This window comes from Pristiophorus japonicus, unplaced genomic scaffold (assembly GCF_044704955.1).
Source record: "Pristiophorus japonicus isolate sPriJap1 unplaced genomic scaffold, sPriJap1.hap1 HAP1_SCAFFOLD_308, whole genome shotgun sequence".
Classification (NCBI taxonomy): Eukaryota; Metazoa; Chordata; class Chondrichthyes; family Pristiophoridae; genus Pristiophorus; species Pristiophorus japonicus.
Window position 1 is genome coordinate 638,404 of NW_027252868.1, and position 27,316 is coordinate 665,719.

At 46.9% G+C, this 27,316-nt stretch overlaps 2 protein-coding genes across 15 annotated transcripts in view; one reads left to right on the forward strand and one right to left on the reverse strand.

Moving 5' to 3' along the window:
- Positions 1–818: 818 nt before the first annotated feature.
- LOC139249363 (zinc finger protein 664-like) lies at positions 819–26,932 on the reverse strand. 13 transcript variants are annotated; one of them, XM_070872356.1, is made up of 5 exons: positions 26,858–26,931; positions 22,288–22,476; positions 13,372–14,395; positions 12,290–12,389; positions 819–2,022 (listed from the first exon to the last, which is right to left on the reverse strand). In XM_070872356.1, exon 5 carries the CDS (start codon positions 1,685–1,687, stop codon positions 1,154–1,156), a length of 534 nt encoding a protein of 177 aa, XP_070728457.1. In that variant the 5' UTR covers positions 1,688–2,022; positions 12,290–12,389; positions 13,372–14,395; positions 22,288–22,476; positions 26,858–26,931; the 3' UTR covers positions 819–1,153. The 13 variants fall into 13 exon arrangements, 11 of the variants coding, with proteins under 11 accessions (XP_070728457.1, XP_070728460.1, XP_070728458.1 ...); XM_070872359.1 differs by lacking the exon at positions 26,858–26,931 and adding an exon at positions 23,828–23,915; XM_070872357.1 differs by lacking the exon at positions 26,858–26,931 and adding an exon at positions 23,417–23,478.
- The window catches only part of LOC139249357 (zinc finger protein 3-like), a 46,045-nt gene continuing 45,417 nt past the window's right edge, over positions 26,689–27,316 (forward strand). The window contains exon 1 of one of the 2 annotated variants that reach the window (XM_070872344.1): positions 26,689–26,777. The gene's annotated coding sequence lies outside the window, so the exon portion shown is untranslated. The remainder of the gene's footprint in view (positions 26,778–27,316) is intronic. The other variant, XM_070872347.1, reaches the window with a different exon arrangement.

Sequence of the window (27,316 nt, forward strand, 5' to 3'; positions counted from 1 at the left end):
TATATATTTGGATTTCCAGAAAGCATTCCATATGGTGCCACACAAAAGGTTACTTCACAAACTCAGAGTTCACAGGGTTGGGGGTAATATATCAGCATGGATAGATGATTGGCAAACTAACAGAAAACTAACAGAGAGTCAGGATAAATGGATCATTTTCAGCTTGGCAAACTGTAACTAGAGGGGTGCCGCAGGGATCAGTGCTGGGGACTCAACTATTTACAACTAATATAAATAACTTGGCTGAAGGGACTGAGTGTAACATAGTCAAATTTGTTGATGATACAAAGATAGGTTGTGAGAAGGACGCAAAGAATCTACAAGGTGACATAGATAGGCTCAGTGAGTGGGCAAAAATCTGGCAGATGGACTATAATGTGGTAAAATGTCAGGTTATCCCTTTTGGTTGGAAAAATAAAAAAGCAAATAATTATTTAAATGGGGACAATTACAAAATGCTGTAGTACAGAGGGATCTGGAGGTTCTTGTACATGAAACTCAAAAAGTTTGCATGCAGGTACAGCAAGTAATCAGGAAGGCAAATGGAATGCTGGCCTTTATTGCAAGGGGGATGGAGTATAAAAGTAGGGAAGTCCTGCTACAACTGTACAGGGCGTTGGTAAGACCACACCTGGAGTACTGCGCACAGTTTTGGTCTGGATTTGTCTCCATTCCCGTGCCAAGGGGATTGCTACACCAGACGGGAGGAGCAACATTTAGGGACATTGATTCCCCACTAATTCCCATTCCCCTTCTTGTGGATAATGGAGGGACCACTGTGTGTAATGTGCAAGTCAGTAAGAATTGTCAGCAAGATCTTTTTAATTGGAGATTTTATTCAGTGGAAACTTTGACACAATTGTAGATTTTGTACCAAAGATCAATTTAGAATTAAAGTAAAAGTTCATAATTTAATTGCAAACTAAATTTCTGTTGAGAGTTGCTGAATTAAGGGGAAAGATAACACACAGCATTTCTTAAATGGACACTGCAGTCCCGAGAACACAATCAGCAATATATCCAGAATATTAAAGTCCAGCCCAGTTATAGGGTTATTAACATCGGCAGAAACAAACCCCAAATGTCAGAATGAACATGGTTCAGTCGGGATGTGATTAACAGCAGTAATAACAGCAGATGCCAACCCCTGCAGTCATTTGTGAACTCGCTGGTGTGTCAGCAGGTGGGATGACCGAGTGAATCGCTTCCCACACTCAGAGCAGGTGAACGGCCTCTCCCCAGTGTGAACTCGCTGGTGTGTCAGCAGGGTGGATGACTGAGTGAATCCCTTCCCACACTCAGAGCAGGTGAATGGCCTCTCCCCAGTGTGAACTCGCTGGTGTTTCAGTAGGTTGGATTGCTCAGTGAATCGCTTCCCACACTGAGAGCAGGTGAACGGTCTCTCCCCAGTGTGAACACGTTGGTGTTTCAGCAGGTTGAATGATGCAGTGAATCCCTTCCCACACTCAGAGCAGGTGAATGGCCTCTCCCCGGTGTGAACTCGCCGGTGTGTCAGCAGGTTGGATGATGCAGTGAATCCCTTCCCACACTCAGAGCAGGTGAAAGGCCTCTCCCCAGTGTGACAGCGTCGATGCATTTCCAGCTCAGATGGTGATCTGAATACCTTCCCACAGACATCACATTTCCACGGTTTCTCCGTGGTGCAGGTATCCTTGTGACTATCCATGGTTCGACAATCAGTTGAAGCCTCGCCCACTCACACAACACGTTTACAGTTTCTCTGTGCTTTGAATGGTGCGATGTTTTTTCAGGCTGTGTAACTGGTTAGAGCTCTTTCCACAGTCAGTGCACTGGAACACTCACTCGGGTGTGTGTGTCTCGGTACCTTTCCAGTCAGGATGATAATTGAAATCTTTTCCCACAGACAGAACAGTCAAACATTTCTCCTTCCACTTTCAAAGACCGATGATATTCAGCTCCTGATGAATCAACTGCCCCTGTCAGATCTTGATGCGATGTTTGGTTTGTGTTTCCTGTCTGAAAATCTCACCACCTAATACGCTGTAAAAGGAGATAACAAAACTCATCACTGTCAGTACAAGACAGAAATTCAGAATAGACACATCTAGTTTCCATGGAAAATGTTTTCCTCTCTCGTTTTTACAAAGCTGTAAATCCCTGTCCCACACATTGTCCCTCCTGCTGTGCTGAAATCCAAACCATCGCAAATTTCTAGACAGTTTCTCCTCCACACCCAGTTTTCACCACCAATTCAGGCTGGGTTCAGTTCTACACTCACTGGTTCCCATCCCTCTCCTCCCCAGAATGTACTGATACTGGCTGGGTTCAGGTCTACACTCACTGGTACACTTCCTTCTCCAAAAGAAGTGGACTCTGGCTGAGTTCAGTTCTACACTCACTGGTTCCCCTCCACTGAGTGTGCTGATTCTGGCTGGGGTCAGTTCTACACTCACTGGTTCCCCTCTCCTCTCCTGAAGGTGCTGACTCTGGCTGGGTTCAGTTCTACACTCACTGGTTCCCCTCCCTCTCCTCCCCCGAAGGTGCTGACTCTGGCTGGGTTCTGTTCCACAGACATTGACATCACTCACTTTGTTCCTGCACCAAGATGGCTGCGCATGCGCCTTGCTACTCACTAAACCAAGATGCCAGAGCGCAGAACCGGCCTTCCTGTACAAACATGGCCGCCGTTAGCCTGGGCCTGTGACCGGGAGAAAGCCCCGAAACTACAACCGGCGATATTCTGGTTCTTATTCCGGGTTTGCGGCGGGCACCGGTTGTTTATGAAGTCGCCCCGGCTCCCCGCTGGTCCATTACTCCGCTCCGTCCCGCTGAAAAACACAACTCTGAGGCGCCTGTCCAAAACGTGTCTCCTCCGCCATTACAGGCACCGCGCATGCTCCAAACCCAGCCAGGACCAGCGCCTGCGCACTGAGCTCCTGTAGTCCAGGTGAGACACATTCTCCCCGCAGAGAATGCTGGGTAAAGATATCGCCATTCAAAGCCCATGTTATTGAATGGAACATGATTTATTGAGATTGCATTGGTCACTGAACCATGTTCATTCTGGCAGTAAGACTTTGTTTCTGATGCTCTCAATAACCCCTATATGTGGGCTGGAGATTAATATCCGGTATAAATATTGAATAAATCAGATTTGTTTCAAACACAGTGTGTCGAATATTTGATTTCTCTATAATCAGAGGAGACTAGTTGATGTTCTGTTACCCACTGTTCCATTTTAGGGCTTTTTCTTACTCTAACTTATATCACTTCTCACCTAGTTCGCCTTCTATCATATCAAACCTCAAAGTTGTTCCGTTTGAGTACATGACTTGTGGTTGTAGTAGACTTAACTGCAGTGTTTCACTTTAAACTCAGCTGCAATCCTTTGAACAACCTCTTTATTGAACTATCTTGCATAAGATTTGAAATCCGTTATTTCTGTATCAGTTAACCCGTTTTTGGAACCAATTTAATTTAAAGAACTCATCCGCACATTTTGCATTTGATAGCCTGTGAAATATTCTAATATTTGTAATTGTCATTGTCACAATCTCCGTTCCCTAGCCATTGACTCCATCCTCTCCCCAGCTTCTGTCTGATGCTGAACCAGACTGTTCGCAACCTTGGTGTTATACTTGACCTTGAAATAAGTTTGTGACCATATATCTGTAGCATAACTAAGATTGCTTATGTCCACCTCTAACACATCGCCCGTCTACACTATTGCCTTAGCTCATCCACTGCTGAAGCCCTCATCCATGCCTTTGTTACCTCTGGAATGACTATTCCAAAGTACTCCTCCCACATTCAACCCTACATAAACTAGTGTTGATCCAAAACTCGGCTGCCCATGCCCTAACTCGCAACAAGTCAAGCTCACCCGTCACCCCTGTTCTTGCTGAGCTGCATTGCCTTCTGGTTAAGCAGTCAGTGGGCGTGGTCTAGTCAGTGGTTGGGGATTGCTCTGTATCTGACCCGTGCTGTACGTGCCCTGGGAGTATTTGAGGCAGGGTAGAGGGAGCTTTATTCTGTATCTAACCCATGCTGTATGTGCCCTAGGATAATGTAGTCTGCGGTTTACTCTATCAACCCTGGTAGTGTTTGGGACAGGATGGAGTGAGATTTACTCTGTATCTAAGCCGTGCAGTACCGGTAGCCATGAAATCAGTGGTAGAGAAAATGCTAGAATCGATTATTAAGCACGTGGTAACAGGGCACTTCGGAAGTAATAACAGGACTGGGCAGAATCAACACGGATTTATGAAGGGGAAATTATACTTGACAAATCTGTTAGTGTTTTTTGAGCTTGTTGTTGGTGTTTCGGACAGTGGGGTAACGCCCCTTTGGAATTTTGCATTCCTTACTGCCACTTTTGATCGGCTCACGTTTTCTGGAGTTTACTACTCAGCCTTTCTTGCCCTTGTTCCTTCATTTATCCTCTTTAGTTATTTTCATTATTTTGAATTATTTTGATTAAGAGTATGATCCTTTAGGTTCTAGTTTCTTTTTTGGTAAATTGGATTCTCTGATGCCATCTGTTTATTGTGTCTGGACCACTGTGCTTTGTGTGTCGTCCTGGACACTGATGCAATGCTCTGTATATAGATTAAATCTAGGGTGGGGTTAATATGGGTAATATACATTCTGTTCTAGCTTTCTCGTTTTAGTTGTTTGGGTATTCTCCTGTCCATTACTTGCTGTATCAGAGTTGCTGTGGCTTTGTGTGTCATTCTGGACACTGACGCCTTGTTCTAATTTTATTCTGGATACTGGTGTACCATTCTATTTCTAGGGTTAGGGCCTTTGTTGTTTGGCACAGTGGGGTAATGTTCCTTTGGAACTTTTATGGAAGTGTTTTATTAATAATTAAATTGATGGTAAATTGAAATTAACCAAGAGATTACATTGATGAAGATTGGATTGTATTAATATACAGTCCCTCTTTGGGGGGTGTTGGTTTAGGAAGGGTTATTTTTGAGGGGAGGGGGTTGGGTTTGTCAGTTAAAATTAGTTATTGAGTGGAATGTTAGTTCCTTACTATGTATTCAATTGATATTTGTGGAGTTAGGGAACTTATTAATTATAAGTAAGCCAATTGTATTTTTTGGATTTATTAATAATATTATTACCAGTGTTTTAAGTTAGGGATATTAATTGGGGAATTATTGTTATATTTAAGCTGTTCAAAGATCCTGTGGAACCTGCCTATTGGAAACGGAGGCTTGTTGCTGCTGTTGGGCAGAATGCTGATTGGTCACAGCATGGAGCCGCGTGTCCCTGAGTCTGTGTCTTCCCATTTTATTCATTTAAACATTTGTGAATTTGTGGATTAAGTTTCGGTTACATGGGTGGGGAGGGCGGGAGGGATTTGGTGGGTGTGCTAACGTTTTTTGGTTGTGGAGAGTAGGTCCGTTGTTTATTTATTTGGAGCGAACAGTGGCTGAGGAAAAGAGTGTTCGAAGATCAGACCCTCAAATCTGCCACCAAACTCATGGTCTACAGGGTTGTAGTAATACCCACCCTCCTGTATGGCTCAGAGACATGGACCATGTACAGTAGACACCTCAAATCGCTGGAGAAATACCACCAAAGATGTCTCCGCAAGAACCTACAAATCCCCTGGGAGGACAGATGCACCAACATTAGCGTTGTCGACCAGGCCAACATTCACAACATTGAAGCACTGACCACACTCGATCGGCTCCACTGGGCAGGCCGCATAGTTCGCATGCCAGACACAAGACTCCCAAGGCAAGCACTCTATTCGGAACTCCTTCACGGCAAACGAGCCAAAGGTGGGCAGAGGAAACATTACAAGAACACCCTCAAGGTTTCCTTGATAAAATGCAACATCCCCTCTGACATCTGGGAGTCCCTGCCCAAAGAACGCCCCAAGTGGAGCAAGTGCATCCTGGAGAGCGCTGAGCACCTCGAGTCTCATCACTGAGAGCAAGCAGAAATCAATCGCAGGCAGTGGAAAGAGCGTGTGGCAAACCAGTCCCACCCACCCTTTCCCTCAACGACTCTCTGTCCCACCTGTGAGAGAGTCTGTGGTTCTCGTACTGGACTGTTCAGTCACCTGAGAAATCACTTTTAGAGTGGAATAAGTCTTCCTCGATTCTGAGGGACTGCCGATGATGATGATGATGACCTCCGTTTGTTTTGCTGGGATCTCCGATTTAATATTTTTGAAAAACAATTATTTTTGTTTTTCTGCAATTGTATCTTGCTGCAAGGTCTCGGTTAGGTTGTGTGTGTGGGGAAGGGTCATGGTTAGGTTGTGTGTGGGCGGTTCTCGGTTAGGTTGTGTGTGGGGGGTACGCGGTTAGGTTGTGAGGGGGGGGGTCTCGGTTAGGTTGTGTGTGGGGGGGTCTCGGTTAGGTTGAGTGTGGGGGAGTCTCGGTTAGGTTGTGTGTGGGGGAGTCTCGGTTAGGTTGTGTGTGGGGGGGTCTCGGTTAGGTTGTGTGTGGGGGAGTCTCGGTTAGGTTGTGAGGGGGGTCACAGTCAGGTTGTGTGATGAGGTCTCGGTTAGGTTGAGTAGAGGGTGGTCTCTGTTATGTTATGTGGGAGGGTCTCGGTTCGGTTGTGTGTATGAGGGTAGGTCTTGGTTAGTTTGTATGTGGGGGGGACAAGTTAGGTTGTGTGTGTGGGGGGGGTCTTGGTTAGATTGTGTGTGTGGGAGGGTCACGGTTACGTTGTGTGTATGGGGGGGTCACGGTTAGGTTGTGTGTGTGGGAGGGTCACGGTTACGTTGTGTGTATGGGGGGGTCACGGTTAGGTTGTGTGTATGAGGATATGTCTTGGTTAGTTTCTATGGGGGGGGACACAGGTGTGTGTGGGGGGGGTCTTGGTTAGGTTGTGTGTGTGGGGAGGGGTCTTGGTTAGGTTGTGTGTGTGGGGAGGGGTCTTGGTTAGATTGTGTGTGTGCGGGGAGGTCTCGGTTAGGTTGTGTGTGTGGGGTGGGTGGGGGGGGAGTCTCGTTTAGGTTGTGTGGAGGGGGTCTTGGTTAGGTTGTGTGGGGAGATCGCGATTACGCTGTGTGGGTGGGGGGGATCTTAGTTAGGTTGTGTGGGGGGGACTCACGGTTAGATTGTGTGTGGCGGTGTCTCGGTTAGGTTGTGCGTGGGAGGGGTTTCGATTTGGTTGTTTGTGTGGGGGGGACTCACGGTTAGATTGTGTGGGGGGGGGGCGGTTATCGGTTAGATTGAGTGTGGGGGGTGGTCACGGTTAGGTTGTGTTGGGAGGTCTCAGTTAGATTGTGTGTGTGGGGGGGGCGGGGGGTCAGGGTTAGGTGGTGTGGGTTGTGGTCTCTAATTTTTGTGGCTTTTAGGGATTGAGTAATCAGGTCAATTCGTTGTTGGTTATTTTTGGGCCTAGAGATGATTAAAAGCCTCGGATTGGATTTAAGCTGCGGCCAAGGGGGCGGGTTGGAGCAGAGGTCTTGTTGTTCCCGGGGAAGGGATTGGTCTCTGGATTTTGAAGGTGCTTGATTTTAAGTCGCTATTACCTTCTTTCAGGAAGATTGATTTATGTACTTTGATGTGCTGATTTTTATTTTTAAAATTTTAAATGTTAGTAGTTTTTTGTTATTTTTTTATTTATTTTAACTGTCTGTTTTTGGGTGAGGGTTGTTTTAATGAGTCATTCAGTTGCAGGATGGGGAAGGGGGGGTTATGTCCTTTTATGGTCTTAGCGGGTCGATCAGGGTCCTTGCCGAGTTGGAGGATCATGTGGGGGGAGGAGGAGGGAGAATTTAGGAAACACTCTTTCCTTTGATTGTTTTTTTAATTTATTTTCTTAAATCCTGTGTGTGTCATCATCAAAGTGAATTCTCAGTTGACTGAATAGTCGAGGATCTGCAAGATCCTACAAATCCTCTGGGAGGACAGACACATCAATGTTAGTGTCCTCGACCAGGCCAACATCCCCAGCATTGAAGCACTGACCACACTCGATCAGCTCCGCTGGGCAGGCCACATTGTCCGCATGCCCGACACGAGACTCCCAAAGCAAGCGCTCTACTCGGAAGTCCTTCACGGCAAACAAGCTAAAGGTGGGCAGGGGAAACATTACAAGGACACCCTCAAAGCCTCCCTGATAAAGTGCAACATCCCCACCGACACCTGGGAGTCCCTGGCCAAAGACCGCTCTAAGTGGAGGAAGTGCATCCGGGAGGGCACTGAGCACCTCGAGTCTCATCGCTGAGAGCGTGCAGACAGCGGAAAGAACGTGCGGCAAACCTGTCCCACCGACCCTTTCACTCAATGACTATCTCTCCCACCTGTGACAGGGACTGTGGTTCTCGTAATGGACTGTTCAGCCACCTAAGGACTCATTTTACGAGTGGAAGAAAGTCTTCCTCAATTCCAAGGGACTGCCTATGATGAACAGTCCAATAAGAGAATTACAGTCTCTGTCACAGGTGGGACTGGTTTTCCGCACGCTCCTTCTGCTGCCTGCGCTTGATTTCTGCATGCTCTCGGCAATGAGACTCTAGGTGTGTGTGCACGTAGTGGTTCGATGGCAATAGTGTTCTGTTGGGTAGGGTTGTGGGGGAGTGCGGGGAGGTGGGAGCAGAGAAAGCACTTATCCTACTAGTTCTAAATAGCAGTACAATTAGAGCTGGTACGGAGAACATTTTTTGTTAAGAACGAAGAGAAATGAGAGATCAGCTTTTTTAAAAAGAAAAAAACCAGCACCGTTGTTTGGGAGTGTGGAGAGAGTGAGGAAGAAGTCTCCCAAGGGCCGGGGGAGAAAAGTAAGGTGGGGTTTTTCGGGGGGGGCGCAGATTTATACTCACTTCATGATCCATCATCTTGGTGGTTGATTGTAGTTGATAGGCCTAATGTTTCACCCTTACTGAGGTTTCATCAGAGACCAGGAAAAGCAAATGGGTCAGGGGGGAGAGTTCAAGGGTCAGAGGGTATCAGATTGATAACCTTACAGTGAGAGGTTATGGAGGGTTTAGAGCTCCCTACCTTCCACCAGGTCAGTCGGAACGAGAAGGGCTGGGAAAGAAACTATTTAAACCTCCCCCCTCTCAGTGATGAGCTGTTAATTGTGTGCTTTGTCTGGTGTTATGGTTTGTGTTTATACTCCTGGTGTGTTGTCTGTGTGCTCAGTGGTCCTCCCTGTTTGTTAGGTACAAATGTGGAGCTCTGCTCCCTTTTTGTTCGTGTTTGTGTGTAATGTGATGACTCACCTGGTTGAATGTCTGTGGTTTGGGGTTTTTTGTGGGGGTCTAATGTTTTGATTTACTGACAGTTTGTTCATTTATTTTAAATTTTTTATCCCATTCTCCCCTTACTTCCTGTAAATTTTTGTTTTTTGATTTTAATAAATAATTTTTTTTTTAAATTAAAATGTTTTGTTTTGTACTTTTTTTTTTTAGTTTTGCTATAGTTTGGAGGATAGTTCTGCAATGTTTTTGTTATTACTGTCTTCGTTCAATCCAGTGTTTTGTTTTATTCCCGGTTTGGTTCCCTACGTCGTCTGTTGTCCCTGATTGTTGTACACCCTTCTGTTTCCTGGTCTGCCCAGGGGAGGGCGGTTTAGGCCTCTGTTTTACACACAGTTCTGTTTAGTTCCTGTTTCCTTGAGGAGGAGGAGGGAAGGGCTGGGAGTTGATTAAGGGGCATTTAGAGTTAGGTCTTGGGGTTAGGGTCTGCATTAATATGTTTTAGGTTAGGGTTCAGTCTTGGGGTCTATGGCCTGGGGTAGGATTGGGTTTGGGAGCTGTGGTGTGGGCTGTTCAGGTTTCGGTTTCTGGGGTTTAGGATCTAGAGTTAGGGTTGGGGTCTGAACTGTTATGTTTTATGTTGGGGTTAGATTTTAGTGGGGTTAGGGTCTTGGGTTAGGGTTTGGTTTTGGGGCTGGGGTTCTGTGTTTACAAGTTTTAGGTTTAGGTTTATGTGGGTTGGGGTTTGGAGTTAGGGTTAGGTTTTGGGGCTGGGCTAGATTTAAAGGTTACAAGGTTTAGGTTTATGAGAGTTAGGGTCTGGAGTTCGGTTTAGTTATTTTCGTTGTTTTAAATTATTCTAATTAAGAGTATGTTTTTTTCTATTCTGGTTTCTTCTTTTTGGTAAATTGGATTCTCTGTTAAGGTTTGGGATTAGTTTTAGTGTTTATTGTTAGTCTGGGAACTAGGATTGGGTTTAGGGGTTATGGCTAAGGCCTGGGAGTTTGGCTATTCTGTCATCTGGGCTTGGGTATATGGGGCACATGATCAAAAACTCCAGGGAATGCCAAAAAGGGCCCATAGCCAACTATGAAGAGGAATTTAAGTGCCTTCATTGTCAATACACAGGTTAGTAATTGGGGCAGGTAGATGTGAAATGAAATTTAATGCAGAGAAATGTGCTGCGATAGATTTTGGGAGGAAGAAAAAGGGAGGAAATGTACATTAAATGGTAAAACTTTCAATGGAGTAAAGGAGCAGAGAGATTTAGGGTTGTAAGATTCTAGCTAATTCCTTGTCTTGTTAAGGATCGAGAGTCTAGTGTTAGAACACAAGAAATAGGAGCAGGAGTAGGCCATCTGGCCCCTCGAGTCCGCTCTGCCATTCAATAAGATCATGGCTGATCTGATCCTGGCCTCAACTCCACTTCCCTGCCCGCTCCCCATAATCCTTCACTCCCTTATCTTTCAAAACTCTGTCTATCTCCACCTTAAATATATTCAATGATTATCAGCAACTTTAATATCTTAAGAACTATAATTTGACCAGATTCTCTGTGTTCTACCACATCAGAGTAAAGATACAAGCCCCGCGTGTCCACAGTAACTGACACCAGGTCAGCCCGCTGATGCCCTTAGCTTGATCTCCGGTGTCTCCAGTCCCGACTGCCCTCTTACATCAGTCTCCCCTCACTTTTATACCCTGCACTGATCCACCTCTGGCACCGGACTCTTCTTTGGCTTCGCTGTTGGGTTTGGGCAGGAAGCGACAAAAGACCGCTGGAACTTCTCTAATCTGTGATTTACAAGGACATTTTCCCTGGTTCCCAGCAGTTACTTTTCTTCACTAATTTTGTCATTATCCTTAAACTCCCCTGCACGATGTTAGTTGTTATTTTTTATAGTTTCACAATTATAGGTATAAACATCACACATTATAATCTAATCTATTGCGTTCCGCAGTCTGGTTTAAGCTTACATTGTGGTTACTAACAGACAAACCCTGTTCTTTCCCCTGATCTGATTACAGATTCCAACAGTGGGTTCAGTGAATGGAAAGTCTTATCAGTGTTGCCATGGCAACCTGTCTGCAGTGAATCGATTGTTTGAGTTTCTAACTCAGACTAAACTTCTCTCTCCCATGATGCACATTATATCAGCCAGTTTATGTCTGTGTTTTAGCCATGCTATGTTAATATGTTTAAAATCTACAAGGGTTTCAGTTGGACAAATCTTTAAAAGTCAGAGGACAAGTTGATAAAGTGGTTAAACAGCATATGGGATCCTAGGTTTTATAAATAGGGGTGTGGAGTACAAAAGGGCAGAGGTCATGTAAACCTGCACAAATCATTGGTTAGGCTGCAGTTCGAATATTGTGTCAGGTTTTGGGGATCTTACACCAGGAAGGATGTCGAGGCCATGGAGAGGGTGCAGAGAGATTCACTGAGATGATACCAGGGAAGAAAGGCTTTAGTTATCAGGGGAGATTGGAGAAACTGGGGCTCTTTTCATTCGAACAAAGGGGAATTGGAGATCTGAAGGAGCGGTTCAAAATTTGATCAGGTAAATGAGGATAAACTATTTCCACCAGTCGATGAGTCAGTAATTCGAGGGCATCAAATTCAAATCATCACCAAAAGGCTCAGACCCAGGGAGGAACTATTGAACACACTGTACAACAATGTTCGGGAAACTCACTGTCCCTCTGGATCTGTGTCCGGGGAGGAACTGATGGTTTTCTCTTATCTTTGGGTTAAATTTTGTTCTCATCGAGGTGATGGATGTCACTGCCATGAAATAGTGTATTCTGAGCACCAAGTGTCTGCCTGAAACACTCTCCAGTCAGGTACAACACGGGTTAGATACAGAGTAAAGCTCCCTGTACACTGTCCCATCAAATACTACCAGGGCAGGTACAGCATAGGATTGCTGCACTGTCAGTGTTGCCATCTTTCAGATGAGTTGTTCAACCAAGGCCCCATCAGCTCTCAACCAATATCATTCAAACAGATTATCTGGCCATTGCTGTTCATGGCAGCTTGCTGTGTGCAAATCATCTGCTGCATTTCCTATACTACAACAGTGAATGCACTTCAAATGTACTTTGGAGTTGTTAGCGCGAATGTACCTTCCAAGAATCACTCGTCACTCCGGGTCGGTCCATACATCACAACGGTTTATTACGCCGGCGGGGAGATGAAGCAACTGGTGGGTCCAGGTATCTCTCTCTGCCGAACAAAGGGTTTCATGGATTTTTATATGTTTTACAACAGTTTACTACAGTTACATCAGCCAATTTTGGCCCGACACTATCCAATCATATTCATTATAGATTACATATAGATTCAAATCGACCAATAGAAGTGGTCTCTAAACATTAGGTGACTGCGTGATTGCCTCATGTGTTGCTAAGGGTAACAGACCAATAGAAGTAGTCTCTAACCATTATGTGACTGCTAGTCTCTAACCATTATGTGACTGCGTGATTGTCTCATATGTTACTAAGGATTATTCATGGTCTTGTGACATGGTCTGGGCACCCCCCCCAACCCTTATCTTACTGTCCTTGGGTGCTGTCTTTGGGCAGTCTCCTTATCTTAGTCCTGTTACAGAGTCGTATTGTTCTAACATGGACCGGGACGTCTCATCTGTGGCCTATTAGCCCGTTGATTAGGGACATCTGCAGAGCTCATGTGTATCCCTGTGTGAGAAAACAGCCGTTATCAGTAACTAAGAATGCAGCCTCTTTATGCTGGCTGAAATCCCTTGGGGCTTTACTAAACCACAAGTAGCCATCTTTATACATTTTACACACGCATTTAATACTACAATTACATCTTTCGTTCTAACATCTATGCTACAAGTGCCTTTGCCCGAGGGGAGAATCTTTCTCTATAACAGTGTTGTTGTACTTCATTGGCTCTAAAGCACTTTGGGACATCCTGAGGTCATGTGAAGTGCTACATAAGGACAGGTCTTTGTTAAATGAAGGAGAAAAGTTCCAAAAAAGGAACAGTTGGAAACAGGACAACAATTATTCTCTTATATTGGAGAAATCAAGGAATGGACACACTGTGTGTTGGAACCAAAGCTGATTTATTTGTCAGATATCCAGAAAATTAAACTCCAGCCCAGTTACAGGGGAAACACAGCCCGATTGTCAGAATGAACACGGTTCAGTCCCAATGTGATTCACAGCAGATTACAAACCCTGCAGTCACTTGTGAACTCGCTGGTGTTTCAGCAGGTCGGATGATGTAGTGAATCCCTTCCCACAGTCAGAGCAGGTGAATGGCCTCTCCCCAGTGTGAACTCGCTGGTGTGTCAGCAGGGCGGATGAATCACTGAATCCCTTCCCACACACGGAGCAGGTGAACGGTCTCTCCCCGGTGTGGATACGTTGGTGCATCATCAAACTATTTCTGCTTTTAAAGCTCTGCTCACAGTCAGAACATTTAAAAGACCTCTTATTGGTGTGAATAAGGAGGTGCATAGTGAGCTGTGATGACACAGAGAATCCCTTCCCACACACGGAACAGGTGAACGGTCTCTCCCCTGTGTGAACTCGTTGATGTATCAGCAGCTCAGTTTTGGTTTTAAAGCTCTTCTCACAGTCAGAATATTTAAAAGTTTATGGCGTCCCAGGGGCCTGGAACTTTTAAAGCATTTCCCGCAGTCCGAACATTTAAAAGGTCTCTCCCCAGTGTGAACTCGCTGGTGTGTCTTCAGGTGGGATGAATTAATGAATCCCTTCCCACAATCAGAGCAGGTGAATGGCCTCTCTCCAGTGTGACTGCATCGATGAATTTCCAGCTCAGGCAGGTAACTGAATCCCTTCCCACAGTCCCCACATTCCCATGGTTTCTCCATTGTGTGGATGTCCTTGTGTCTCTCCAGGTTGAACGATCAATTGAAGCCTCGTCCACACACAGAACACGTGTACGGTTTCTCCCCACTGTGAATGGTGCGATGTTTTTTGAGGCTGTGTAACTGGTTAAAGCTCTTTCCACAGTCAGTGCACTGTAACACTCTCACTCGGGTGTGTGTGTCTCGATGCTTTTCCAGTCACACTGATGTTTGAAATCTATTCCCACAGACAGAACAGACAAACATTTCTCCATCCACATTCAAAGGCCGATGATATTTAGGTTCTGATGCATCGAGTGACTCTGTCAGATCTTGACGTGATGTTTGGTTCCAATTCCCCGTCTGTGAATCCTCCCCTTCTAACACCCTGTAAAAGGAGTTTACAAAACTCACTACTGTAAGGGCAGGATAGAAATTCAGAACAGACAATTCTAGTTTCTATGGAACATTCTTTCCTCTCTTGTTCCCCCAAAGCTGTAAATCCCCATCCCACACTCTCTCCCTCCTCCCGGAGCTGAAACCCAAACCCATCGCACCACCTCCATCATTTCTTTCTTCTCGCTGTTTTTTTCCTTCCCCGAAGGTGCTGACTCTGGCTGGATTCAGTTCTACACTCACTGCTTCCCCTCCCTCCCCTCCCCTGAAGGTGCTGACTCTGGCTGGGTTCACGTCGACACTGTATTCTTTGGGCATTCTGAACACCGAGTGTGTGTCTGAAACATGTTCTGGTCAGGTACAGAGTAAAGCTCCCTCTACACTGTCCCATCAAACATACCCAGACCAGGTACAGCACAGGTTAGATACAGAGTAAAGCTCCCTCTATACTGTCCCATCAAACAAGTAGAAAGTGAATTTGAAGTCAGAGGAAACAAGCAAGACAAAAGGGTAAAATAAATTGAAAAGCTCTTTGTCTAAATGCACGTAGTATTCGTAACAAAATAGATGAGTTGATGGCACAAATAGATCTGATAGCCATTACAGAGTCATGGTTGCAAGGTGACCAGGACTGGGAACAAAATATTCAGGGGTATTTGACAATTCGGGAGGACAGACAGAAAGGAAAAGGAGTTCTGGTTGCACTGTTAATAAAGGATGGGATCAGTGAGTTAGTGAGAAACGATATTGGCTCAGAGGATCAAGAGGTTGAATCAGTTTGGGTGGTGATAAGGAATAATAAAGGGAAAAAGTCACTGGTGGACGTAGTCTATAGGCCCCTAACAGTAGCTACACGATTGGATGGAGTATCAATCAAGAAATAATGGAGACTTGTAAAAAAGGAACGGCAATAATCATGGGTGATTTTAACCTTCATATGTTTTGGTCTCTGTATTTAAGGAAGGATATACTTGCTTTGGAGGCTGTTCAAAGAAGGTTCACCAGGTTGATTCCAGAGATTAGGGGGTTGACTTATGAGGATAGGTTGAGTAGGTTGGGCCTCAACTCACTGGAGTTCAGAAGAATGAGAGGTGATCTTATTGAAACTTATAAGATAATGAGGGGGCTCGACAAGGTAGATGCAGAGAGGATACTTCCATTCATTAGGGGAAACTAAAACTAGGAGACGTAGACTAAGAATAAGGGGCTGCCCTTTTAAAACTGAGATGAGGAGAAATTTCTTCTCTCAGAGGGTTATAAATCCATGGAATTCTCTGCCTCAGAGAGCTGTGGCAGCTGGGTCATTGAATATATTAAAGGCGGAAATAGACAGATTTTTGAGCGATAAGGGAATAAAGGGTTATGGGGAGCAGGCAGGGAAGTGGAGCTGAGTCCATGATCAGATCAGCCAAGATATTGAATGGCGGAGCAGGCTCAAAGGACCAAATGGCCTACTCCTGCTTCTATTTCTTATGTTCTAAATGACTTCCAGGGCAGGTACAGCACGGGTTAGATACGGAGTAAAGCTCCTTCTACACTGTCCCATCAAACACTCCCAGGGCTGGTACAGCACGGGTTAGATACAGAGTAAAGCTCCTTCTACACTGTCCCATCAAACGTTAAACCCAGCCCATAATGAGCAGGGCTCAGGGAAGTTGGTTGCTAAGCACTGCAGTGATGTCATAAAGCAGGGCCATTCAGCCAAGCTGGTCCTCACCTTGTCCCTTTAAAGGTGGAGAGCTGGGACATCCTGTCTCAACACACATCCCCCTGTTCATACCGAGAATCCCTGGGGAAGGCCCAAGGCACAGCGTGTGGAACATAACCAAGGGGGAAAGAGGAGGAGAGAAGGGGAGGTAAATCAAGGAGTCGGGACTGAGGGCCACCAAGCTTCAGTTTTAGAGCCTGTAGACTTCAGGAGGGGAAGAGTGAGTGCTGTAGTTTCAGGATCCAGGGAGAGAGCAAGGCACAAGGCACATTGCACAAATTCCTACTATTTTATCCTTCTCTCCTCTCCTACCCTGAAGGTGCTGACTCTGGCTGGGTTCAGTTCTACACTCACTGGTTCCCCTCCCTCTCCTCCCCTGAAGGTGCTGACTCTGACTGGGTTCAGTTCTACACTCACTGGTTCCCCTCCCTCTACTCCCCTGAAGGTGCTGACTCTGGCTGGGTTCAGTTCTACACTCACCAGTTTCTCTCCAATATGTGACCCATGTGCCCAATCTCCATGTATGAACATCGACAGTGAGTGTCGACAGGCTATTCCACTGTCCTCACCTGAGGCCTCACATAGGCATTTTCCAGCAGGGTCACTGGACCCTCCTCCCAATGGCTCAGTGGGTAAAGGTAACGTTCAGTGTGACTGAGTCATAGGAACAGGAGGGGCCCAGGTTTAATCCTGTCTGCATATCCTCCCCTTCTAATCCCCTGTAAAAGCTGTGTACAAAAGTCATCACTGTAAGTAGGAACATAGGAACAGGAATAGACCATTCAGCCCCTTGAGCCTGTCCTGCCATTCAATGAGATTGTGGCTGATCAGTATTTTAACTCTGTCTACCTGCCTTGGTTCCATCGCCATTAATACTGTTGCCTAAGGAGAATCTATCAATCTCAGTTTTAGAATTTTCAATTGGCCCCCAGCCTCCGTTTTATGGGGAACAGAGTTCCAGATTTTCACTAGACTTTAAGAGCATAAGAAATAGGAGCAGGAGTAGGTTAAACAGTCCCTCGAGCCTGCTGCATCATTCAATAAGATCATGGCTGATCTTCTACCTCAGCTCCACTTTCCCGCACTATCCCCGTATCCCTTGATTTCTTTAGTGTCCAAACATCTATCGATCTCAGCCCTGAATACACTCAATGACTGAGCATCCACAGCTCTTTGGGGCAGAGACTTCTAAAGACTCACAACCCTTTGAGTGAAGACATTTCTCCTCATCTCAGTCCTAAATGGCCGTCCGTTATCCTGAGACTGTGATCCCTAGTTCTAGACTCTCCAATCAACAGAAACAGCCAATCAGCATTTGTGTGAGGAAGTGCTTCCTGACCTCACCCTGAACGGCCTGGCTCTGATTTTAAGGTTGTGACCCCTTGTTGTGGACTCCTCCACCAGAGGAAATCATTTCTCTCCATCCACCCTATCAACTCCTTTAATCTTAAACACCTCAATTAGATCACCCTTTAATCTTCTATATTTCTCATAATTTACAACCGTCATCACTGTACGAACAGGATCATAGAACCACAGAAGTTTACAGAATTGAATGAAGCCATTCCAGCCCATCGTGTCCGTGCCGGCCGACAAAGAGCTATCAAGCCATATCCCACTTTTCAGCTCTTGGTCCATGGCCTTGTAGGTCACGGCACTTCAAATGCATATCCAAGTTCGTTTTAAATGCAACGAGGGTTTCTGCCTCTACCATCCTTTCAGGCAGTGGGTTCCAGACCCCCACCACCCTCTAAACCTGCTACCACTTTAAATCTACGCCCTCTGGTTGTTGACCCTCTGCTAAGGGGAATAGGTCCTTCCTATCCACTCCAACTAGGCCCCTCATAATTTTATACACCTCAATTAAGTCTCCCCTCAGCCTCCTCTGTTCCAAAGAAAACAACCCCAGCCTATCCAATCTTTCCTCATAGCTAAAATTCTCCAGTTCAGGCAACATCCTCGTAAATCTCCTCTGTACCCTCTCCAGTGCAATCACATCTTTCCTGTAATGTGGTGACCAGAACTGCACGCAGTACTCCAGCTGTGGCCAAACTAGTGTTTTATACAGTTCAAGCATAACCTTCCTGCTCTTGTATTCTATGCCGCGGCTAATAAAGGCAAGTATTCCGTATGCCTTCTTAACCACCTTATCTACCTGTCCTGCTACCTTGAGGGATTTGTGGACATGCCCTCCAAGGTCCCTTTGTTACTCTACACTTCTCAGTGTCCTACCATTTAATGTGTATTACCTTGCCTTGTTCGCCCTCCCCAAATGTATTACCTCACACTTCTCCAGTTTGAATTCCATTTGTCACTGTTCAGCCCACCTGATCAGTTCATTCATACCTTCCTGCAGCCGACAGCTTTCTTCTTCATTATCAACCACACAGCCGATTTTAGCATCATCTGCAGGGTTCTTAATCATATCCCCTACATTTAAGTCTAAATCATTGATATATACCACAAAAAGCAAGGAACCTAGTACTGAGCCCTGTGGAACCCCACTGAATACAGCCTTCCCGTTATAAAAACACCCATCGACCATTACCCTTTGCTTCCTGCCACTGAGTCAATTTTGGATCCAACTTGCCACTTTGTCCTGGATCCCATGGGCTTTTACTTTCGTGACCAGTCTGCCATGTGGGACCATCAAATGCCTTGCTAAAATCCATATGCACTACAACAAACGCACTACCCTCATCAACCCTCTTTGTTACCGCCACAAAAAATTCAATGAAGTGAGTCAGACCCGACCTTCCCTGAACAAATCCATGCTGACTGTCCTTGATTAATCCATGTTTTTCTAAATGAAGATGCATCCTGTCCCTTAATGCCAGGGTATACAGAGACCCAGCTAAGAGAGCCCTATACAGCCAGCGCCTCACAGCCAATCTGGCGTGCCTTGATGACCCTGACATGCTGAATGCCCACAGCGCTTGGTCTGTCCTCCAGGTCTCTATAACCAGTGCCTGTGAAGAGACACTTGGTCACTCAACTAGAAAACATCAGGACTGGTTTGATGAAAATGATCAGGAGATCGAAGAACTAATAGATTGCAAGCACAAAGCATTTCTGAGCCTCAAGCAACAAATAACTCGGGAGCTGCAAAACAACATTACAGATGGCTCAAGGCTCAGGTCCAACAAAAAACTCAGGACCTAAAGAACAGGTGGTGGATGGAGAAAGCACAGGAGATACAACAACTGGCCGATAGTCACGGTATGCGAGGATTCTTCACGGCAGTCAAGGCCACCTATGGTCCAAACTCCCAAGGCCCTACCCCACTCCTGGCCAAGAACGGGGAAACACTCATCAAGGACACCGAGGCTGTCAGGGCCCGATGGAAGGAGCACTTTGAAGATCTCCTCAATCAAGACTCTGCCCCTTGACTTGAGTATTCTCGACTCCATCCCGCAGCATGCGACCCGCCACCAACTCGGGGAAACTCCAACGTCGCACGAGGTAGGCAAAGCCATAAAACAGCTCAAGAACAACAAGGCTACGGGTGCGGATGGAATCCCTGCTGAGGCGCTAAAGTATGGCGGAGAGGCACTGTTGGCGCGGATACATGACCTCATTTCTCTCATCTGGAGGGAGAGCATGCTGGGAGATCTCAGAGATGCAGTGATTGTGACCATTCTTTTTTTTTTAAAAAGGGGACAAATCCGACTGGGGCAACTACAGGGGAATCTCCCTGCTATCAGCCACTGGGAAAGTTGTTGCTAGAGTTCTCCTCAATCTACTTCTCCCTGTGGCCGAGGAGCACCTCCCGGAATGACAATGTGGATTTCGTTCCCTACGGGGCACAACGGACATGATCTTTGCAGGAAAAATGCAGGGAGCAGCACCAGCCCTTATACATGGCCTTTCTCGATCTTACAAAGGCCTTTGACACTGTTAACCGTGAGGGTCGATGGAGCGTCCTCCCCCCCTTTCGGATGCCCCCAAAAGTTTGTCAACATCCTTCGCCTGCTTCACGATGACATGCAGGCCGTGATCCTTATCAACGAATCCATTACAGACCCAATTCATGTCCGGACCGGGGTCAAACAAGGCTGCGTTATCGCTCCACACTCTTCTCAATCTTCCTCGCTGCCATGCTCCACCTCACAATCAACAAGCTCCCTGCTGGAGTGGGACTAAACTACAGAACCAGTGGGAAGCTGTTTAACTTACACCACCTCCAGGCCAGGTCAAAGATCACCCCAACCTCTGTTGTGGCACTGCTGTATGTGGACAATGCCTGCGTCTGGGCACATTCTGAAGCTGAACTCCAGGATATAGTCAATGTATTCACTGAGGCATATGAAAGCATGGGCCTTGCATTTAACATCCGTAAGACAAAGGTCCTCCACCAGCCTGTCCCCGCTGCACAGCACTGCCCTCCAATCATCAAGATGCACGGCCCTCGACAGCGTGGACCATTTCCCATATCTCGGGAGCCTCTTATCAATAAAGGCAGACATTGATGCGGAGATTCAACACCGCCTCCAGTGCGCCAGTGCAGCCTTTGGCCGTCTGAGGAAAAGAGTGTTTGAAGACCAGGCCCTCAAACCTACCACCAAGCTCATGGTCTACAGGGCTGTAGTAATACCCGCCCTCCTGTATGGCTCATAGACATGGACCATGTACAGTAGACACCTCAAGTCGCTGGAGAAATACCACCAACGATGTCTCCGCAAGATCCTGCAAATTCCCTGGGAGGACAGGAGCTCTTCGAGTCTCAACGCAAAGAGCGTGAAGAGGTCAAGCGGAAGGAGCGCGCGGCAAACCAGCCCCACCCACCACTTCCCTCTGTGGGGTCTGTGGCTCTCATATCGGACTGTTCAGCCATCAAATAACTCACTTTGGGAGTGGAAGCAAGTCTTCCTCGATTCCGAGGGACTGCCTTTGGGGATTATTCCTGGTCTATCTTTGTCCTTTTCCATAACTACCCTAAATCCAACTGAATTATGATCACTACCACCAAAATGCTCTCCCACTGATACCCCTTCCACCTGCCCAGCTTCATTCCCTAAAACAAAGTCCAGAACCAACCCCTCTCTTGTTGGACTTGTTACATACTGGCTAAAAAGTTCTCCTGAATGCATTTTAGAAATTCCGCACTCTCTATACCATTCACACTAATTCTATCCCAGTTAATATTAGGGCAGTTGAAATCCCTATTACTGCCCTATTGTTTTTGCACCTGTCAGAAATGTGTCTACATATTTGCTCTTCTGTCTCCCTCTGACTGTTCGGGGGTCTATAATACATCCCCAGCAGTGTGATTGCCCCTTTTTTGTTCTTCAGTTCTCCCATGTGGCCTCAGTTGATGATCCTTCTGACATATCATCCCTCCTCTCAGCTTTAATTGTTTCTTTAATCAATACTGCGACCACCCCCTTCCATTTTTACCCCCTCTCTATCCTGACTGAAAACCCTGTAACCAGGAATGTTGAGCTGCCATACTTGCCCTTTCAGCCATGTCTCAGTACTAGTTATAATATTATACTCCCCCGTGTCGATCTGTGCTCTCAGCTCATCTGCCTTATACCCATAACTCCTTGCATTGAAGTATATACCTTTAAGCACTGCCAAACTGCCTTGTTGTCTATTTTATAGCCCTCGTTTCCTCTGTATTCCAAATTCACTTTATACTTTTTTGATTTTCAATTTCAGCTTTGCTTCGCTCCCTTCTGAATCCATTCTCAGGTTCCCATCCTCCTGCCAAATAATTTAAACCCTCCTCAACCACACTACCAAACCCCACCATGAGGATATTGGTTCTGGCTATGTTGCCAATCACCTTAAATCCGTGTCCTCTGGTTACCGGCCCTTCTGACACTGAAAATTGGTTCTCCTTATTAAGAAGGTTGGTGGGCTGGAGGAGGTGACAGAGATAGGGAGGGACGAGGCCTTGCAGAGATTTGAACAAGAGGAGGAGAATTTTTAAAGGCTGAAGCCACCAGCCATCTCCCCCAGTGCAGAATGTGACTCACTATTAACAGGAAGGATTTTTGTTTAACAACTAAAGTTGCATAATGAGGGGATATCAATCTCTGTCCCTTTAACTAACAGTGACATGAGGGAAATGAATGACGTGTAAACACCTGGTCCACTTGGCACTGAAGTGTCTGAATCTCGATTTAACTTTTAAAAGATAAATTATTTAACAAGGGTTTTCACTGACTCACCTGACAGGCCGACTCAGGATCCACCCCTCAAGCTCCATGATTGGTTGCAGAACATGCTGCTCCCTGGGCCCTCCGGCCTCTGAGCTCTCTTCCTGTTGGTTCCCAGGGAAATCAATCACCACTCGCCAACATTCCGCTGCCAGTTGAAGTTGAGGGGCTCAGAGGAAGAAATGAAATGAGGCTGTGAATCTGAGTTAAGAAATAAAATTAGAGAAGCATGATTAAATTTATAAAGAAAACTATTTAAAGTCAAATCAAATAAATTGTTGCAGTTAATATATTCCTTTTGGGCCAAGTGGGAAACAAGTGATGTGTGGGCTGTGCAGAGTGTCTGTGCCCGGTTACACAGAGTGTCTTTGACTCTCCGCTCCAAATGCACATGTTTCAGCTCACATCCAACTGACTGGATAAACCTCGCCCGTCTAAACCCCATCACACAAATATCAGCATTTGATGTTTAGTTATGCTAAACTGGTTAGGCCTCAGCTGGCGCATTGTGTTAAATTGTGGGCACCACACTTTCAGAAGGATGTCTGCACCTTAGAGAGAATGCAGATGCGATTTACTAGAACAGTATGAAGGATGAAGGACTTCAGTTATGTGGCGATACCGGAGAAGCTGCGGTTATTCTCCTTGGAGCAGAAAAGGTTAAGAGGAGATTTGATAGAGTGTTCAAAATCATGAATGGTTTTAATAGACTAAAAAAGGAGAAACAGTTTCCAGAGGCAGAAAGGTCAGTAACCTGAGGACACAGAGTTCAGGTGATTGGCAAAAGGAGCAGAGGCGACATGAGGAAACATTGTATAAGCAGCGAGTTGTTGCGATCTGGAATGCACAGCCTGACAGGGTGGTGGAAGCAGATTCAATAGTAACTTTCAAAAGTGAATTGGATAAATACTCAGTTACTGAATGTCCTGGTTCCTGCAACAAGGTGGCCGCGCATGCGCCATGAAGCGCCCACCATGGCGGCCGGTGACCCCGCTGATCCGGGCCTGTCCCCGCGGGCGGGCGGGACAACCCCGGGCTCAGCCTCTGGCCTGTTATTGGGCCCTGGGCCCTACACCAGGTGTTTATGTCACTCACAAGCCCCACTCGCGGCTCCAATTCCTGCCCCGCGCTGACAACCCACCGTCTCGTGTCCCACATCATCCGGGCTCCACCAACAGTCGCCGCCGCCACCCGCGCATGCTCAGTGCGAGAGATCCGGGCTCAGCCCCGCCCACTGGGGGGGGGAAATGGTGGCCGCAACGCCCGCCCCTCGCACACTCCGATTGGTTGGAGGACAACCGCCCGCTCGGTCCTCCAGCCCCGCCCCTGCTCTTCCTATTGGCCCGAAGCCGCCGTCAATCACCCGGGCAGCGTGAGCTGAGCATGCGCAGTGGGGCGGCTGTGTCTGAGGCAGCGGCTGAGAGATGGGCGGAGGGAGGGAGCGGGTTAATAAACCCCGGGGGGCCGCGGGCTTCACACACACCGAGTGCAGGCCCAGGCCCCGCCGTCCCGCCCGAGAGACAACACTCCGCATTATCCGCCTCACACACACCCGCTGTGGGGCTCCGGCCTTTCACTGGGCGGGGGGCAGCTGCGGGGCTTTCTCCCGGTGACAGGCCCCCGGCAACGGCCGCCATCTTGGTCGGCTGAGGGGGCAGCAGGGCGCATGCGCGGCCTTTCCCTGGGCCAGGACCCAGGAGGAGAGAATGTTGTGAATTTCTATCCTGGACTCAGTGAGGGCTTTTGTAAACTGCTGTTCCAGGCTGTGAGAGAAGGGGGCAGCATTTACAGGCCGCAGACTCACACCCAACACAACTTACCTTTAAACCGTCACAGGAGAAATGGTGACTGGTCAGCGAGCGTGGGTAAAGGAGAATCATTTAACAGTAATAGGACAGGAACAGACTGGTGAACAGACATAGACTGGTGAAATGGGCAGACACATGGTAGATATAATCGTGGGCCGCCCCGACCTGTGTGAGAACACCACCGCAGGTCGGGACTATAAATAGAGCTGGAGCACCGGGCCCTCGAACATCGTGGCGGAGTTGCAGCGAATGAGGGTATGGGCCCAGAAGAGCTGAGTGACCAGGGGCAGCAGGGACCTGCCCACACTGCGATATGTGTGTGCACTGGTTCCGTGCAGCAGAGCATGTCTCCAGTCATCCTGGTTAATCGTTGCCACGGATAAAGACCTTGCTCTGTCAAGCTTGTGTGGTGGCTGATGTGCAACGGTCCCCACACGTTAAAAAAATTCACGCACAGGCATCCTGCAACCCCTCAACTGGAGTTCAGGACTGGAACATCGGGTCTTTTATTGAAACATCTGTGAACTCTCATGGAAGCAAGTCATCCTCGCTTGAGGGCCTGCCAAGATGATGATAATTTAATGCAGAGAATGTAAAGTGATGCATTTTGGAAGGAAGTAAAAGGGTAGGCATTTTAAACTAAATGGTACAATTTAAAGGGGATGCAGAAACATGTGTATGTACACAAATCTGGGAGGGTGACAGGATCAGCTGATCAATCTGTTAAAGCATATGGAGCCTTGGCTTTATGAACAGCAGTATAGAGTACAAAACCAAGTAAGTTATGCAATGAGGAACTTAACACAATCACTAAGGAGATAGTACTCAGTAAGATAATGGGACTAAAAGTGGATAAATCCCCTGGACCTGATTGTTTGCATCCGAGAGTCTTAAGAGAAGTAGCGGCAGGGATTGTGGATGCATTGGTTGTAATTTACCAAAACTCCCTGGATTCTGGGAAGGTCACAGCAGATTGGAAAACTGTAAACAAGGAGGCAGACAAAAAGCAAGAAACCATAGACCAGTTAGCCTAACATCTGTGGTTGGGAAAATGTTGGAGTCCAATATTAAAGCAGTAGCAGGATAGTTAGAAAAGTATAATTCGGTCAGGCAGAGTCAGCATGGATTTATGAAGGGGAAGTCATGTTTGACAAATTTGCTGGAATTCTTTCAGGATGTAACAAACAGGGTGAATAAAGAGAAACTAGTGGATGTGGTGTATTTGGACTTCCAGAAGGCATTTGACAAGGTGCCACATAAAAGGTTACTGCACAAGATAAAAGCTCACAGGGTTGGGGGTAATATATTAGCATGGATAGAGGATTGGCTAACTAACAGAAAATGGAGAGTTGGGATAAGTGGTTCATTCTCTGGTTGGCAAACAATAACTAACTAATGGAGTGCTGCAGGGATCAGTGCTGGGACCCCAACTATTTACAATCTATATTAACGACTTGGAAGAAGGGACTGAGTGTAACGTAGCCAAGTTTGCTGATGATACAAAGATGGGAGGAAAAGCAATGTGTGAGGAGTACAAAAAAACCTGCAAAAGGACATAGACAGGCTAAGTGAGTGGGAAAAATTTAGGCAGATGGAGCATAATGTTGGAAAGTTTGAGGTGATGCACTTTGGCAGAAAAAAAATCAAAGAACAAGTTATTATTTAAATGGAGAAAATTGCAAAAGGGTGCAGAAAAGACTAAGGAGAATGATTATAGGGATGAGGGACTTCAGTTATGTGGATAGAATGGAAAAGCTGGGGTTCTCCTTGGAGCAGAGAAAATTGAGAGGAGATTTGATAGAGCTGTTCAAAATCATGAGGGGTCTGCACAGAGTAGGTAGAGAGAAACTGTTTCCATTGGCCGAAGGGTGAAGAACCAGAGGACACAGAGTTAGGGTGATTGGCAAAGGAACGAAAGGCAGCGTATGAAAACACTTTTTTATGCAGCGAGTGGTTAGGATGTGGAATGCACGGCCGGAACGGGTGGTGGAGGCAGACTCAATTGTGGTGTTGAGAAAGGAGTGGGATCAGGGTGTGAAGGGGAGACAATTGTGGTGTTGAGAAAGGAGTGGGATCAGGGTGTGAAGGAGAGACAATTGTGGTGTTGAGAAGGGAGTGGGATCAGGGTGTGAAGGAGAGACAATTGCGGTGTTGAGAAGGGAGTGGGATCAGGGTGTGAAGGAGAGACAATTGCGGTGTTGAGAAGGGAGTGGGATCAGGGTGTGAAGGGGAGACAATTGTGGTGTTGAGAAGGAGTGGGATCAGGGTGTGAAGGAGAGACAATTGTGGTGTTGAGAAGGGAGTGGGATCAGGGTGTGAAGGAGAGACAATTGTGGTGTTGAGAAGGGAGTGGGATCAGGGTGTGAAGGAGAGACAATTGCGGGGACTGGGACTCCCTGAGATGCTCTGGCAGGGAGCCGGCACGGGCCGAGGGACCTCCCTCTGTGATGTCACCAGTCTCGGATTCTGTGCCTGAGGCCTCAACTGACGGAAGTCCCGCCCCTTGGGCCCCTCGATTGGTTGGAAGACCCGCCGCCTCCTCAGTCCTCCAAGCCCCGCCCACTCCACCTCTATTGGTCTAAGCTCACGTCAGTCACTGCCGTGACGTGGATCACGTGACCCAGTCCCGCTCCCTGCAGGAGACCCCGTGCTGCAGCCGCTCAATCCGCTCCGCTCGGTGCCCGGGCCGCTCCGGTTTGTATTTTATTTTTATTTACCTCTCCGCCCGCGCTTCACTCCGCTATTTATATAAAAAAACCCCTCATAAAACTCACTTTCCGCGGGTGATCCGGGCTCTCAGGCGAGGTGTGCGCTGAGCATCCGCGGTGGGGGCCGCGTGGCTGTGGGCGGGGCCAGGGGGCGCATGCGCAGTGCCCGCCACAACTCAGCGCGGAGAGCTTTCTGGGGCGCGGGGGCTTGTGGGTTTTTGCAGCCGCCATTACTATTGGTGCAACCTGTGCAGCAGCTGGGATCTGGAAATCAGCTTCACTGCCGCTGGGCTGGGAAAGGACGATTTGAGACAAAATTTTTAAGTTTGTGATGCTGTGTCGTTTGGGAATTTCCAGCCCCAAAATTAATATTTTTTATTAATAGAGTAACTTTTGAGAATTATATTGGGTGGGAGGACAAAGTGCCAAGGGTGGATGTAGACATGATTCAGTTGGTGGGTCCCACAGGTGAGCTTTGGTTCAAATATGGGAATGTGTTTTTTTCCACTCTCCCCTCCTGTGTGT

What these genes read in the sequence shown, in the direction of transcription:
- LOC139249363 (XM_070872364.1), bottom strand. Translation starts at nt 1,687, where the DNA reads ATGGATAGTCACAAGGATACCTGCACCACGGAGAAACCGTGGAAATGT.